The 17,307-nt window shown below is 44.9% G+C and overlaps 1 protein-coding gene across 2 annotated transcripts in view; it reads left to right on the plus strand.

The window, feature by feature from the left end:
- Window positions 1–17,307, plus strand: part of rps6kb1b (ribosomal protein S6 kinase b, polypeptide 1b) — a 108,712-nt gene that overhangs the window by 51,946 nt on the left and 39,459 nt on the right. For both annotated transcript variants that reach the window (XM_072469922.1, XM_072469923.1), the window contains 5 exons: window positions 835–935; window positions 4,624–4,714; window positions 6,048–6,138; window positions 11,099–11,206; window positions 12,908–12,970. In XM_072469922.1, coding sequence (XP_072326023.1) covers window positions 835–935; window positions 4,624–4,714; window positions 6,048–6,138; window positions 11,099–11,206; window positions 12,908–12,970 — 454 coding nt within the window. The remainder of the gene's footprint in view (window positions 1–834; window positions 936–4,623; window positions 4,715–6,047; window positions 6,139–11,098; window positions 11,207–12,907; window positions 12,971–17,307) is intronic.

Genomic DNA, 17,307 nt, shown 5'->3' on the forward strand with positions numbered 1-17,307 from the left:
TAGCTGTGAGAAAGCACTCGTGTGTTGTATCGGGAAAACAAATTCTCATTTAACCAATCAGTACTAAGGTAATAGCTGGAGAAGTTGCTCTTGAACAAACCACTTGAAACATTTAAGAACTGAAGAAATCTTAAATTGGGAAATTGGCAGTCTTATTGAGCATGCTTCCTACCAGGACTTGTCATAGAATAACATTGGCTGCAAATTGTGGTTTTATGGGGGGAATGAGGAAATAGAATTTAAAAATGCAAGGAATTTGCCAAATGGCCAAAATTAATTGATCACAGCCGCTAAAGCAGAAGGGTAAGGGTTTCATTTGTCAGAACATTATCTAAATGTTAAAATTATGCCTAATGATCCTTTTTGGAAAGGGATGACCAGAGATTCAAGATTTCTCTAGTGTATTGCCCAATAGCCGGATGTAGTTCTGCTTATTCCTTCGTGATGTATTTTTAACTGAGATGAATGCATGTGACATTTGGTGGGTCTGCTACTTACCAACAGTGGATCAGATGTTAAGGGGTGAAGACCATTAAAATTGCGAACTTGTTCGATTTAAGATGGACAACTGCATGAAAATGTGGTAATTGTACTGGGATTTTAAATTATAAATTAATTTTATTGCAACTTGAAAGCCAAAATAACCAAGTAACTGATCTGAACTTTGACGCTACTCTGCATTGCCAGGTTAAGTCATTAAAAGGTATGGTTACTGGTATACCATTTCCAAGAAAAAGCTGTTGGAACTTCTCCCAAAATAGTTTGCTTCTGGATAAACTATTAAAAATACTAATGCTTTTATTTTCTCCCCTTCCCCCACCCCACAAATTCAAGTTTTTATTTAGCGGAAATCTCAATGGCTTTGGGGCACTTGCATCAGAAGGGTATTATCTATCGAGACTTGAAGCCAGAAAACATCATGCTCAATCATCAAGGTAAATAGAAACTCAGCAATTTGGGTGCGATGAGCTGAGTGCAGCCGTGGCTGCTGAGGACATTTTATTCTTTAGTGTCAGCTGCGTTTCAAATTTTGGGCATGTGCTTATCTTAATGAAATTGTGCTTCGGAATTTTATAGGGATTGATTAAATCTGCTTTCGCGCAAGTCTGATAGACAAAATGCAAAGACCAAGGATGGGATTTTCCGTGCAACCCGCTTGTTTGGCAGCGGATGATGGACTGCCATTGGCTGGCGGCAGGATCTTGCCATTGTCAAATGGGTTTCCCGTTGAGTGCACCCCTCGTCTCCAGGAAAGCCACGCGCGGCGGGGATGTGCCGTCAGGGGGACCTGAAGATCCCACTGGCAAGAACGTCCAGAACTAACCAGTCCCCATTTATTTATTTGATAGCCGGTAGTTGCTGCATTGAAAGTTGATTAAAAATGCAGGTTGCTTGGTTCTTTCTCAACTGCTTGCATTATGAAATAATTCGGCATGAGTAACATTTTAGTCTAATAGCTCTAACGCTTGGAGGTTGCAGAAACTTTTTAGTTCCTAAAGTCTCATGTTCCTTTTAAAAAAAAAATGTGTTTTCTTTGCTTTGGTCCCCTTCTGCTCTTGTAATTAGTGTTAGAAAATGTATGATGAAAAATATCGTCATGTAGTATATTTGAAACTGTGCACCATGCCACATCAGTGTTGTCATTGGGCTTATTTGGACAGGTCAAAATCTGTAACCCTCCTCTTGGATGTGCTTGCAAAAGCTGTTCTCTGGTACTTTGCCCATGTGGTTTCTCAATGTGTGAGCTTTAGTAGAATTTGCTGGCCACCCAAGAATTGGGTGCATCAATTCACAGCTCTACCCTGTCCTTGATGATCATTTTTGTCACTGAATAGCAATCCGGAGTGGGGCTCAGGAAGTTTTAGTTAATCCCTTTCGTCCTAACCAATTGCAGAGACATAGAGGCTACTGCTGCCCCAGCTGAAATAAACTAACACTGGGCAGGCCAATGTTGAGGACTTTCAATCTTCTCTCTGTCTTAGCTACACCACAATGTTCACCTGCTGAGATTTTCTCTCTGTTCGGGTGGATTTCATGTCATTACTGAAGTTTCAGTAGCAGTAAAGTCGCCATAGTCCCAGATGACCATGGGCTGCTTTCCCCTTTGAGGGGGAGAGCTGACTAGCGGTGATTTAGCCTGAGGGTCACCACACCTCAGACAAGGGGCAAGATTGAGAAGGCAGGGCCTTCATGAATCACGTCAGTCATTATGGGAATTGAACCTGTGCTGTTGGCCTCACTCTGCATCACAAACCAGCTGTCCAGCCAACTGAGCTAAACTGGCACTCAACAGTGGAGTACATAGCAAACAGGATACAGCTTTATTTCTGTGATCGACTGCATGTCCTCCATTGAGAATCATTTTGCATCCAATAGTTCAATGCAATACATAATTGTAGAAGTTGACAGAGGTAATTGACTTTTTGTATTAATTTGATTTATGTTCATTTATACAGCTACATTATTTTCAGTGTCCCAGTGCCAAAAGCGGAATATACAGCTGTTAGTAGAGGCTAATATAAGTGAGACTTTTTCCAAGAATTGATTTTATTTCAAATCTACTGCCAATACAAAGTCTGCCTTCCATATTAAAATTTTACCAAAAAAAAATTAAGGCTGCCTGATGTGAATGCCTTGGTTTAAATAGCTTCAATTGAAGAGTGCTGACTGGACAATTGGTAGAAGTGTATGTATGCACAGGCATGGAGCTCTACTGACTCTTCAATTCAATATGATGCAAGTAAAGAATAACCACCTTTGCACTTGAACAGTAGCGTAATATCAAGCAGATTGATTGCAACAGCTCCACCTCTAGCTTTCTGAGCTGCGCCTCTGTTGATGTACAACTCGTGTCACGCATGCGTCATGCGTACGGTTCTGAGAGACAGGTTTACAATGGAGTGATTTGATATGAAGATTGATAGTTGTCACTATCACAAATGTTTGTATGGAGATCTGCTAAAAGATTTTAGGGTACTGGTCGAGTACAGCACAACTCAGAAACTGGTTACCCGAAGAAGTTCAATATTTGGTTCCTTTTGGGCTTGACTTATCACTTCACAGTGGGTGGCGCGTGAAGAGATTAGCATTTGGTACTGGCTATAATTCAACATTTATGCAATTGTCCCACCCCACGTGGCACCTAAAGAGTTACAGTTCGTTATAATATTGAGTGTTAACGTTTGTTCATTGGTCACTTCCATTTCCACCCCAGTGCACATGTGTATTTCATCTATCATCTCTTAGATCCACTGAGGTAATATCAGGGATGGGTAGCACAAGTGGATAGCACTGTGGCTTCACAGCGCCAGGGTCCCAGGTTTGATTCCCCGCTGGGTCACTGTCTGTGCGGAGTCTGCACGTTCTCCCTATGTTTGCGTGGGTTTCCTCCGGGTGCCTCCCACAGTCCAAAGATGTGCAGGTTAGGTGGATTGGCCATGACAAATTGCCCGTAGTGACCAAAAAAGGTTAGGAGGGGTTATTGGGTTACGGGGATAGGGTGGAAGTGAGGGCCTCCTTCTGCACTATGTACTATATGAAACTGATAAGAGACTGAGATGTTACGGCTATTTCCTTTGGAGTAGAAAAGGCTGCAGAGATTTATTGATGGTATAAATAATTATGAAGAATTTTGATGAGGTGGGAAGACTTTTTATTTGAAGTCTGAAACTAAGTAATGCATTTCCATCTCCCAAGTTCCCTGACCTAATCTCTAATCATTTTTGTGTATCATTTTACTCACTGGAAGAAATGTCACTAGAAAGTCTACATTTCTTATCTCTTCTGGTTTTGGGGTCGGCGTTAACGTAATCCACTTTAATATATTTAGTTGTGTTGCTGATGTTTTGCGATTCTTCCCTGTATTTCAGATCCTCTCATATGTCTCAATTAACTGCATAATTCTGTTCAAAACCTAAGTTGTCAAAAAGCTCAATTGTTAATCTTCTTGAAGAAACCCGGCCTAGGTTGGCAGGTGCCAAAACTCACCAACTATAGCACAAAACGATAAAGTTAGAAATTTAAAGTTTGAAAATCAAATCTTAAATCTTCTAACTTGCCCTAATGGACAACTACACAACTTAGTAGAGCACTGGCTCACTTCTTATTCCAAGGTAGTTGATCAGAGATGAAGTGCTATATTTGTCACAGGAAAGAATCAGCCAGGGGTTCTGCTTCTGTTGGGCATTCATGACCCTTGCTGGAAAGTGTGGGTGCATGCATGTCAAATAAGAGCATAATTGGACTTAGCTGTGATTCCCCCTCGGGAGCTCAATGGCATTTGCTCGATAGGGTTATGTGAATAATGGCAACTTGGGCGGGGTCTTGGCTTCCGCAGAATTGTAGCTCAACAAAAATCAGTACTTTCAGGAATGAGCAGAAAATATAAATAGCCGATTTTGAGGTGAGATTACAAAATTGTACTTCAGTGAATGAGTTCAGAGGACACTAGTTATTGGCCAACAGTGCCCTACTGCCTAGGATTACGTGTAAATTGGCAGCCTGAGGTCAACTGTTTGCCTAGTGTTTGTTGGATTGTTTGAACCCTGTGGCCAGATTGCTACCTTGTAATCCCTCAATCCCCTGTATGCACTGCAATCACCATTTGTTTACTTTTTGTTTCAGGGCACGTTAAATTGACAGATTTTGGACTATGTAAAGAATCAATTCATGATGGTGCAGTGACCCATACTTTTTGTGGCACAATTGAGTACATGTGAGTCTTTTTTTTAAAATATTGTTTGGAAATGTAGTGTTTACAAAGAATGCCTTAAATCTTGACATATTTTATTAGGAATTTGAATCATTTCTTCTGAATAATCATATCTGCAACTGGATTACAAAGAACCTAAGCTAAGTGGAGTCTATTTGAGCTTACTTGAATTTTTCCTGTTTTTCAATTTATCTTTAGTGCAAGCCAGGAGTACTGGCTGGAGATCTTGTTGTGTCTCTCCCCAAACCTGTGCTTTGATGATCAACCCCACTACTAGAAATCTGTGCAAGAATGATGACTTGTTGGCTTTTCCCAATCGCAAGATTAAGATTGGAAAAATATTTGTGTCAAATTGTGGGCAGGGTGTAGCATTTTAGCCAGACCATACTGCAGCATATTAGAATTCCAATGTCTCCTGAAGATATTGGTATAATTCAATCATTCTTTGTATACACCACAAGTCCTTAAACTAATGCCTGTCTGCCTCCACTGCCAGTTCACAAATTCCATGGCAATAACATCATGTTAACTTGACTGACATTCTTCCCTCACCAACACCATTAGGACTTTAACTGATCATTTATCTCACTGCTAAATCGCTGCTGTTGGAATTCTTGAAAGTGCTTTGAGAACTTGAGACGCAAAATTTGAAATATAAATTCTTTCTGATCTTCAGGACTACTTAAAACTAAGGGGCGGCATGGCGGCACAGTAGTTAGCATTGCTGCCTCACCGCACCAGGGATCCGGGTTCAATCCGGCCTTTGGTGAATGTCTGTGTGGTTAGATGTGGTTACAGGAATAGTATGGGGGCATGGGCTACGTAGGGTGCTCTTTTGGAGGATTGGTGGAGACCCGATAGGCCGAATGACCTCTTTCTGCATTGTAGGGATTCCGTGATTCTATAAGCAAGCTTAAGATTTCATTTTAATGCACAGATAGCATGCATATCCATATTTTGATATGTATTGAAAAGTATTTTTTTGGTTCCTCGCACTAACTCTTTGACTAACTCTGCCAAAACATTGGGATTGTCCCAACTACAACATTCATATTGGCATGGCCAACACCACTCCTTGGTGTACTTGACACCCCCTTCTCAGTATACCACCTTCCCACCACTTTGGAGACCCCCTTTAGAGGAAATAAGTCAAACTGAGATGCAACTGGAGTCCGGTGATTAGCAGTTCTTGAATTTCCTAAAAATATACCGGCTTCTGATAGAAAACCCTACAAAGATTTGCGTCCCCTTCCTCATTTTAAGTGTAATGCTGCAGCATATGGAACAGAACTGAAGAGAAATTAGATTCCCCCTGTTCCTTTCCTTTTTCTCTCAGGGCACCTGAAATTTTGATGAGAAGCGGACACAATCGTGCTGTGGACTGGTGGAGTTTAGGAGCCCTAATGTACGACATGCTGACTGGAGCAGTAGGTGCACAATTTTAAAAACTGCATGCTTTTGACCTTTCACAGTGTCCAGAAATTAGGTACTGAATGTCACTAATGTGGTCTAAAACATGGTGAGAAAACTAGTGGGGAGTGAGTGGTACAGTAAATCTTACCATGGTGACTCGGTAGAATTTGAATCTTGCCCCATCCACTTATATATATCTCAGACTGCTGATATCAGCACTTGGTGTTATGACTTGGGATTTATGTAACAATGAAGCTAACAAGAAAAGCAAGTAGGTAGCAAACAAGAAAAGCAAGTAGCTAAGCAACATAATCATAAATAGTTGCCCTGGGCTTCATGGATCACAAATTACTTGCAGCATATAGTTTTAACTTGATTGCCATGTCTGATAATGGTTGATGTTGACAGTAGGTGCAGATGTATCATGCTGTTTGTGGACCGGGGTAATGTTCCAGGTTTTTTCCATGATAATTGTACTCCAAGAAAATAATGTTACATCAGCAATATTTAACAGACATTGCATCCATTTTAAGAAGTTGTAGAAATGCCAATATTTTTACGCTTTTTTTCTTGGGTTTCATTCTCATCCCTAATTTTCTTTTTCTCTTGTGTTGGTGTGATAGCTATTCAAAATGTTCTGAAATAGTCTGACTCGCATTGCTGCAGCTAAATTTCAAATATCCAATCTTTTTTCCCCTAATCTCCCTACAAAGTGCAAGTTAAATCCTTTAGACTGCAGGATTAGTTTATCTGTTTTGTCTTTGCTTCATTTTTTTGTAAACCATCTTCATACAGCCTTGATTTTTATTTAATTCTGCGTTAAAGATTGCAGTCCAAACATAAGCTGAAGCCCCATAACAAAGACGAGTGATCATCTACAGTTAAACAAGAATTGAATTCTCACACCTTAGGAATGCAGTTCATGAGAGGCATGGTGTGACAAAATTTGCCACCTTTAAGTTGCATAGCGTAAGTCTTATTTAGTTGACACTGTTCTGTATACAGTTAGAGTACGGAAAAGATACAGTAAGAAGTCTTACAACACCAGGTTAAAGTCCAACAGGTTTGTTTCGATGTCACTAGCTTTCGGAGCGCTGCTCCTTCCTCAGGTGAATGAAGAGGTATGTTCCAGAAACATATATATAGACAGATTCAAAGATGCCAGACAATGCTTGGAAATGCGACCATTAGCAGGTGATTAAATCTTTACAGATCCAGAGATGGGGTAACCCCAGGTTAAAGAGGTGTGAATTGTGTCAAGCCAGGACAGTTGGTAGGATTTCGCAGGCCAGATGGTGGGGGATGAATGTAATGCGACATGAATCCCAGGTCCCGGCTGAGGCCGCACTCGTGTGCGGAACTTGGCTATAAGCTTCTGCTCGGCGATTCTGCATTGTCGCGCGTCCTGAAGGCCGTCTTGGAGAACGCTTACCCGGAGATCAGAGGCTGAATGCCCTTGACTGCTGAAGTGTTCCCCGACTGGAAGGGAACATTCCTGCCTGGTGACTGCCTGGAAAAAATACAGTCATGGGACAGGCAGGGTGAAAATTCAGTAGAATGATCGCAAGAACGGGGAACGAAAATATTCTGAAGTGGTGCAAGCCTTTGTTGGTAAATAAATAGTGAGATTGTTTCCACAGATAAGTGGGTTGGTGAGAAAGGGATGAAAATTCAGATCATAGATTATCATAGAAGTTACAGTGCAGGAGGAGGCCATTCGGCCCATCAAGTCTGCACCGGCACCCTATCCCCATAACCCAGTAACCCCACCCAACACTAAGGGCAATTTATCATGGCCAATCCACCTAACCTGCACATCTTTGGACTGTGGGAGGAAACCGGAGCACCCGGAGGAAACCCACGCACACACTGGGAGGATGTGCAGACTCCGCACAGACAGTGACCCAAGCCAGAATCGAACCTGGGACCCTGGAGCTGTGAAGCAATTGTGCTATCCACAATGCTACCGTGCTCCCCATAGTGGATGACCATTAGTGGATTAAAAGGAGGATGTTAGTTAATAGGGTGATAGATAATTATTACTTCATCATAAGAAATCAAATTGCATTCCTCCTGCCCCTAAAATTACCCCTTTGAACCTTCAAATAGCATCCTGTTATTCTCTAAGGTATTATCTTAATATCGATCAAAGCATTGCTTTTGATTTGCCAGGATTTGTAGCCTATTTTAAGCATTCCTGTAGTGCCATTCTTGGAGCATTTTGATGGGGCGGCAAATAATGTGCTGCAATTAGCTTCAGTGCAGCACGGTAGCCTTGTGGATAGCATAATTGCTTCACAGCTCCAGGGTCGATTCCGGCTTGGGTCACTGTCTGTGCGAGTCTGCACATCCTCCCCGTGTGTGCGTGGGTTTCCTCCGGGTGCTCCGGTTTCCTCCCACAGTCCAAAGATGTGCGGGTTAGATGGATTGGCCATGATAAATTGCCCTTAGTGTCCAAAATTGCCCTTCGTGTTGGGTGGGGTTACTGGGTTATGGGGAGAGGGTGGCGGTGTTGACCTTGGGTAGGGTGCTCTTTCCAAGAGCCGGTGCAGACTCGATGGGCCGAATGGCCTCCTTCTGCACTGTAAATTCTATGATATCTATCTATGCTCCCTGGGATGAGGAGGGCCAATCAACCAGTAATCCCATTTAATAATTCAGTGACTCCTGATGAAAAACAGAACTCAACTAAGCGTGGGATCATGCTATGCTTTGATATTCTAGATGGCTATGTGAGTGAAGGATGTTTATAGCTGGAATTTACAGTCCTGTGCCCCACTCAAGAGGCAGTGTCTTCAGACAATCAAGGGGAGAGAGTTAACACAACAACAAAAAAGCCCAAGAGTTGTGATTAACATAGTTTTGTGTTATCAATTTCTCTTCTAGCCTAATTTTATGGCGAAATAATGCTTAGATATTGGTTTAAAATAGTTATTGGGGCCAGCGGTGAGGGAACTAAATTATTATTCATAAAGACATGATTATATGCCCAGTGTAAATTCAGAATCACTTAATTCAATTGGACAGTAGATTTAATAAAACCTGGAAAGCATTTTTTCCCAGTCGCTCCCAAGTAGCCCATAGTTCATTATCCATTTTTCAACTGAAGACACTGCCATTTGAAATTGGCAGGAGGTTGCATTTTTTACCACTGAGAAGATTAGTGAAAGTAGATACTACCTATTGATAAAGAAGGTGTCATGTTAACAGGTTAACTCTTGCCTTTGTGATCTTGTGACCTTGGGACTTTTTTTTATATAGCTGAGTTTCCTTTGATTCCTCAATCCCTGGGGACCCAATGGAAGGTCCTTTGGTTATTCATCCTGCCTTAGAACTCATAAACAAGAATATGGATGATAATTCTTGACAGTGGTTTGAGGTGGTATTTTTTCCCCCCACTCCCATTCTCCTTTTTTTCTCACAAGAAGTTGCTTACTCTTTAGTTCCACAGTACTGACAGTCCCTGGTGCTTTCCTGGTGGACATTCCTTGTGACCAGTGAATATTGAAAGGGTTATTTGGCATGAGGAGCAGAACAATCAAACCCATTTTGCCTTAATCTGAAGTTCAGATGTATGGGCCACTGAATACCCCAGGAGTGGCATCGATAATATTTTCCCCTCCATTTTTAAAATTAAAAGTACTTTTGAAGATCCAATAATCTAGATCTATAAACGAAACTATATGGCACTTTGAAAAATATCAAGCAACTTCACAATGCATGCCTTAATTCTACTTGGAAGTGCATAGTAGTAGTTAATGTTTTAAATCGTCAGATTATGATCATCAGTAAAATATACTTATACAAAGAATCTATGAACAGAGCAGTTTTAAACCTTATGCCTAAGAAAACACCTTGTGGTTAAAACCTAATATAAATTAATTTTAGTTTGAACTTCAGGTATTTTCTTTGGTTAAAAATTGGCAACATGAGGAATTTTGCAAAACCTTAAGGAAATGTAATGGGATTTGACTTTTTTTTTTAAGCATTCTGGAGAAATATTTGTAAGTGATGGAGAGCAGCCTCTCCACCCTGTGCCCTGGCGTGGCAGGGGGACCTGTTGGAATTCTTGACTCTTGAGAAGGTTACGTTTGAACTGAGGGGAAGGACGGAGGGGTTCTACAAGTCATGGGCATTATTCATTATGCACTTTCAAGAACTGGATAACATCGAACATTAGTTGGGAGGGATGGGTGGGAGGGTTGTGGGGGAGGGGGCTGTGTGTATTAAGGGTGACTATGGGTAATCCCTGATTCCTTTTTGTCATTTGTTTATGTAAACATGCATGCCAATGTTTGGGGATTGGTGGGAGGCTGGGATTGTTGTTATTGTTTTGGGGATTTACATATTTGTTTATTGTTGGTGGGTGTAAATTTGGGAGAAAATGTGAAAAAGGAGGAGAATAAAAATATTTTATTTAAAAAAAAAAAAAAAATATATATATATATATATTTGTAAGCAAGTTTAAAATTTGTGGTGAATTCTATTTAATACTTTTGTGTAGCCTCTGTGCTGTAAAATAGTCGACTTGACTTCTGCAGTTCCAGTGTGTTTTATTCTCAAGCCCACATCAGCTGGTTGAATGAGGTGGGGGGGGGGGGGGGGGGAGGGGGCGGTTGGGTTGTGTGAACAGAGTGAATCTAAGTGATTTAATTATCTTATACACTTGAATAGCTCTTAGTAGCTTCCTGAAAAACAGGACTGATTGGAGCATAAATTGCTTCCCCATTCCTTTTGAGGTGCATAATTGCAAGATGAACAAGGATAGGGAACACAAAATAAACTGGTAGCTTTGACGAGATGAAAGACTGTTATACATGACACAATAATTTTCACCTTTTATGTTTAACACTTTTACCGTAAGTATATCAATTGTTAATGATCGGGCATTCTTGAGACTCTTGACGCTTAAAATTTCATTTTGTTTTTTAAACTTTAGTATGAGTTGATTTGTGCTTTTTCAATTTTGCTTAGCCTCCATTCACTGGGGAAAATAGGAAGAAGACAATTGATAAGATCCTGAAGTGTAAACTCAATCTGCCACCCTACCTCACGCAGGAAGCCAGAGATCTTCTTAAAAAGGTATGTTGTCCAATTTTCTTCCTGATATAAGCTGGCTTGTAGTGAGAATAAATTGTTGGCAGAAATAATCGCTGAAAGGTGTGTCAAACAGGCAGCACAGTGATTAGCACTGTTGCCTAAGGCACTGAGGACTTCGGTTCGAATCCCGGCCCTGGATCACTGTCCGTGTGGAGTTTGCACATTCTCCTCCCTGTCGCCGTGGGTTGCATCCCCACAACCCAAAGATGTGCAGGTTAGCTGGAATGGCCAGGCTAAATTGCTGCTTAATTAGAAAAAAAGAATTGGTACTCTAAATTTAAAGAAAAAATAAGAAAGGTGTGTCAGATAAAGTCACCACTGAGATCTGGCCTTCACAACTGATTTGATCAGTTAAGATAGTCTTCTCCAGGCTTCTGCTTTGTAAAGTGCGCCAAATTAGTACATTCAGGGGTAACTATAGTATCCTGAGGCTCGTTTTTATGGCCTGTGGGGCCTTACTGGGATCTCCATGTTGCCTGAATTTGAGCACAGGAGTATTCATTTAATTAGATCAAATTGCTTAAGAGCGGATCCCCCGAATGTTCCAAATGCCACACCACTCCCTTTAGCAGTTTGCCACACGTCTTAAATAATATGTCAGTGCTCCTGTGCTCGCTGAGTAATTAACTCCTTGCCTTCCTCAGCCTTTGTTTTCTCATTCTTAGGATCGTTGCCTGTTCAGAGGGCGGCATGATGGCACAGTGGTTGGCACTGCAGACTCACAGCGCCAGGGACCCGGGTTCGATTCAGAACTTGGTGACTGGCTATGTGGAGTTTTCACGTCCTCCCCGTGTCTGCGTGGGTTTCCTCTGGGTGCTCTTGTTTCCTCCCACAGTCCAAAGATGTGCAGGTTCTGTGGATTGGCCATGATAAATTGCCCCTACGTGTCCAAAAAGGGTTAGATGGGTTTACTGGGTTGCGGGGATAGGGTGGGAGCATGAGCCCTAGGTAGTGTGTTCTTTCGGAGGGTTAGTGCAGACCCAATGGGCCGAACGCCGGCCTCCTGCACTGTAGGAATTCTAATCTGTCAATCATGTTGGATCATAGATGATCTGTATCTTAACTCCAGTTGTCCACCGTTGTTCCATTTCTCTAAGAATCACGAGGGCTTTTGAAATATTATTACTTAATTTTGTTTCCTCTCCCCGCCCTCTTTGAGCCATTGACCCATCAGACAGGATCCAGCTGAAAGCTGCTAGTTCAATACTCTTATCTCAAGGGCCAATTCATTTTAAAAATGATGTTCTTTAAGGTGTGACTAGAGGGTGGAATTGAAATGGGTGTCTGAACGGAATTTCGCCAAATTGAGAGCGAGTGTGAGATGGCACCGTCACAAATTAAGCCTTTGTGAATGATATGACCAGCAACTTGAACTGTCCAGGCTGAGTAAGCTGATTTTTGTTCCATCGAGGCAATTCAGTTTAAGATGCATAACGCAGTGGGTATGTTTTGTTCACAGCCCTAGTTGAAGCATTAAGTTCAGTATAATGCCAGAAACCTTGGTGATTTGTCACAAACTGAACCTGGAACTTTGCTACTGGGGCTGCACCACTTTCGTGAAACTGATTTATTTCTTTGAGCACGTCTACAAATTCAAACAGTGTAAAATCACTAAGCTAGCTTTCAAATTAGGTATATCATTGCTAAAGTTTGCACTTTTGTCATTTATGTTGTGTTTTTTAGCTGCTAAAAAGAAATGCTTCGTCGCGCCTCGGGGCTGGAGTTGGAGATGCAGCAGATGTCCAGGTATGTTTGTAGCAGATACTTTAAAATTCAGATTTGGTTAGCAGATTCCTTGCATCCTGGCATCACCTAGCTCTCCAAATATGTGTTGACCTAAGACAAGAACCGAGTTAAAGTAACTGGTATGCTTCACCAGTCAGATGAATTAATTGCAGAAAGGCCATCCTGGTGCTGGCAGTGCCTCCTGCTGCAGGGGGTGCAGACTAAAAGACAGCGAGTTTGCATAAAATTCTGAGGATTTTCCTCTGGATCGACATCTGAAATAAGATGTTTTAAAAAATATATATATGTTTATTAAGAATTTTAACACAATTCTTTTACCCTTACAAACACCCCCCCCGGGTAACAAAAAGAAAGAAAGCGCACATAGCAAGACATGAACATGGTAAAACGATATGCTACAGAGCTTTGTACTTGGATTCCTCCCGTACATGTCAGTTTTCCAGATCCTTCATGTATTTTCTTGCTCAAATATCCCCCAGACAGGACAACACCACCCCCCCCCCCCCCCCCCCCCCCCCGGTTGCTGCTGCTGCTGACCGACCTTCATCTAACGCTCAGCGAGATAGTCTAGGAACGGTTGCCACTGCCTGTAGAACCCCTGCGCAGACCCTCTCAGGGCAAGCTTTACCCTCTCCAACTTGATAAACCCTGCCATATCATTTATCCAGGCCTCTACGCTGGGGGGCTTCGCCTCCTTCCACATTAGCAAGACCCTTCGCCGGGCTACTAGGGACGCAAAGGCTAGAATGCCGGCCTCTTTCGCCTCCTGTACTCCCGGCTCGTCCACTACTCCAAATAGTGCTAGCCCCCAGCTTGGCTTGACCCGGACTTTCACCACCTTAGATACTGTTCCCGCCACTCCCCTCCAGAACTCCTCCAGTGCCGGGCATGACCAAAACATATGGACTTCCTGAGCACCTTGCACATCTGCCCTCGACCCCAAAGAACTTACTCAGCCTCGCCCCTGTCATGTGCGCTCTATGAACCACCTTAAATTGTATCAGGCTAAGCCTGGCACACGAAGAAGAGGAATTAACCCTACTTAGGGCATCAGCCCATAGCCCCCCCTCAATCTCCTCCCCCAGCTCCTCTTCCCATTTACCCTTCAGCTCCTCTACTAACGCCTCCCCCTCTTTCATCTCCTGGTATATCGCCGACACCTTGCCCTCTCCGACCCACACACCCGAGATCACCCTGTCTTGAATCTCCTGTGCCGGGAGCAACGGGAAGTCCCTCACCTGTCGCCTCACAAACGCCCTCACCTGCATATATCTGAAAGCATTTCCCGGGGGTAGCCCAAACCTCTCCTCCAGTGCCCCTAGGCTCGCAAACGTCCCATCAATGAACAGGTCCCCCATTCTTCTAATCCCTGCTCGATGCCAGCTCTGAAACCCCCCCGTCCATCCTCCCTGGGACAAACCGATGGTTACCCCTGATCGGGGACCACACCGAGGCTCCCATTGCACCCCTGTGCCGTCTCCACTGGCACCAGATCTTTAGCGTTGCCGCCATTACCGGACTCGTGGCGTACCTTGTCGACGAGAGCGGCAGCAGTGCCGTCACCAGCGCCCCCAGGCGCGTTTCCTTGCAGGACGCCATCTCCAACCTCTTCCATGCCGCCCCCTCTCCCTCCATCACCCACTTACGGATCATCGCCACATTTGCTGCCCAGTAGTAGCCACCCAGATTCGGCAGCGCCAACCCTCCTCGGTCCCTACTGCGCTCCAGAAACACCCTCCTTACCCTCGGGGTCTTATTCGCCCACACAAAACCCATAATACTCCTGTCTACCCTCTTAAAAAAGGCCTTGGTGATTACAATTGGAAGGTACTGGAACACAAAAAGAAACCTCGGGAGGACCACCATTTTGACCGACTGCACTCTACCCGCTAGCGAGAGCGGCAACATGTCCCATCGTTTGAAGTCCTCCTCCATCTGCTCCACCAGCCTCGTTAGATTCAGTTTATGTAGAGCCCCCCAACTCCTAGCTATTTGGATCCCCAGATACCGAAAGCTCCTTTCCGCCCTCCTCAGCGGTAGATCGTCTATCCCCCTTTCCTGGTCTCCTGACTATTACAAAGTGCTCGCTCTTCCCTACATTAAGCTTATCGCCCGAAAAATCCCCAAACTCCCTTAGAGTCTGCATGACCTCCACCATCCCCTCCACTGGATCCGCCACATACAGCAACAGGTTGTCTGCATAAAGCGACACTCGATGCTCCTCTCCCCCCTCGGACCACCCCCCTCCATTTTCTAGACTCCCTTAATGACATGGCCAAGGGTTCAATTGCTAATGCAAACAACAGGGGGACAGGGGGCACCCCTGCCTCGTCCCACGATACAGCCGAAAATATTCCCACCTCCACCGATTCGTAACCACACTCGCTACCGGGGCTCTGTATGGGAGCTTAACCCAACTAATAAACCCTCCCCCGAACCCAAACCTACGCAGCACTTCCCAGAGGTACTCCCACGCTACTCGGTCAAAGGCCTTCTCCGCGTCCATAGCCGCCGCTATCTCCGCCTCTCCCTCCACCGATGGCATCGTTATCACGTTTAAGAGCCGCCGCACATTGGTGTTTAGCTGCCTACCCTTTACAAATCCCGTCTGGTCCTCGTGAATCACCCCCGGGACACCGTTCTCGATCCTCGTAGCCAGCACTTTTGCCAGCAACTTAGCATCCATGTTGAGGAGCGAGATCGGCCTGTACGACCCACATTGCAGTGGGTCCTTGTCCCGCTTCAGGATCAAAGAAATTGTCGCTTCCGACATTGTTGGGGGCAGGGTCCCCTCCCTCCCTTGCCTCATTAAAAGTCCTCACTAGCAACGGGGCCAACAGATCTACGTACTTCCTATAGAACTCAACCGGGAACCCATCCGGTCCCAGGGCCTTCCCTGCCTGCATACTCCCCAGACCTTTGATCAGCTCCTCCAACCCAATTGGTGCCCCCAAACCAGCCACCTCCTGCTCCTCCACCCTCGGGAACATCAGTTGGTCCAAGAATCATCACATCCCCTCTTCCCCCGCTGGGGGCTGGGATCTGTACAGCTCCTCATAGAAGGCCTTGAATGCCTCATTTACTTTCGTCGCACTCCACACCGTAGCTCCACTTCCATCCTTGACTCCATCTATTTCCCTCGCTGCCATCCTCTTACAGAGCTGGTGTGCCAGCATCCGACTCGCCTTCTCCCCATACTCCTACGTCGCCCCCTGCGCTTTCCTCCACTATGCCTCTGCCTTCCCTGTGGTCAGCAGGTCAAACTCCGTCTGGAGACGTCGCCTTTCCCTAAGTAGTCCCTCTTCAGGGGCCTCTGCGTATCTCCTGTCCACTCTTAAAATCTCCCCCACTAACCTCTCCCTTTCCATGCCCTCTATCATCTCCCTATGAGCCCTGATGGAGATTAGCTCTCCCCTGATCACCGCCTTCAGCGCCTCCCATACCACCCCCACCTGCACCTCCCCGTTGTCGTTGGCCTCCAAATACCTTTCAATGCACCCCCGCACCCTCCCTCACACCTCCTCATCCGCCAGCAGTCCCACATCCAACCGCCACAACGGGCGTTGGTCCCTCTCCTCTCCCAACTCCAGTTCCACCCAGTGCGGGGCGTGATCTGAAATGGCTATGGCCGAATACTCCGTTCCCTCCACTTTCGGGATCAGCGCCCTGCCCAGAACAAAAAAATCTATCCGGGAGTAGGCTTTGTGCACGTGGGAGAAAAAAGAAAATTCCCTGGCCTGCGGCCTGGCAAACCTCCACTGGTCCAATCCCCCCCCCCCCCCCCCCCCCCCATCTGATCCATAAACCCCCTAAGCACCTTGGCCACAGCCGGCCTCTTTCCGGTCCAAGATCTGGAGCGGTCCAGTGCTGGGTCCAACACCGTATTAAAATCCCCACCCATTATCAAGCTTCCTACCTCCAGGTCCGGAATGCGCACCAACATGCGCTTCATGAATCCGGCACCATCCCAGTTCGGGGCGTATACGTTTACCAATACCACCCACGTCCCCTGCAACTTACCGCTCACCATCACGTATCGACCTCCGTTGTCCACTACAATATTCTTGGCCTCAAATGACACCTGCTTCCCCACCAATATTGCCACCCCTCTGTTCTTCGCATCCAGCCCCAAATGGAATACCTGTCCTACCCATCCCTTTCTTAACCTGACCTGATCCGCCACCATCAAATGTGTCTCCTGGAGCATGACCACGTCTGCCTTCAGTCCCTTTAAGTGCACGAACACTCGGGCCCTCTTTACAGGCCCATTCAGGCCCCTCACATTCCACGTTATCAGCCGGATTGGGGCCCCCCACCCCCTGCCGACTAGCCATCTC

The sequence above is a fragment of the Scyliorhinus torazame genome, chromosome 12 (genome assembly GCF_047496885.1).
Source record: "Scyliorhinus torazame isolate Kashiwa2021f chromosome 12, sScyTor2.1, whole genome shotgun sequence".
NCBI lineage: Eukaryota > Metazoa > Chordata > Chondrichthyes > Carcharhiniformes > Scyliorhinidae > Scyliorhinus > Scyliorhinus torazame.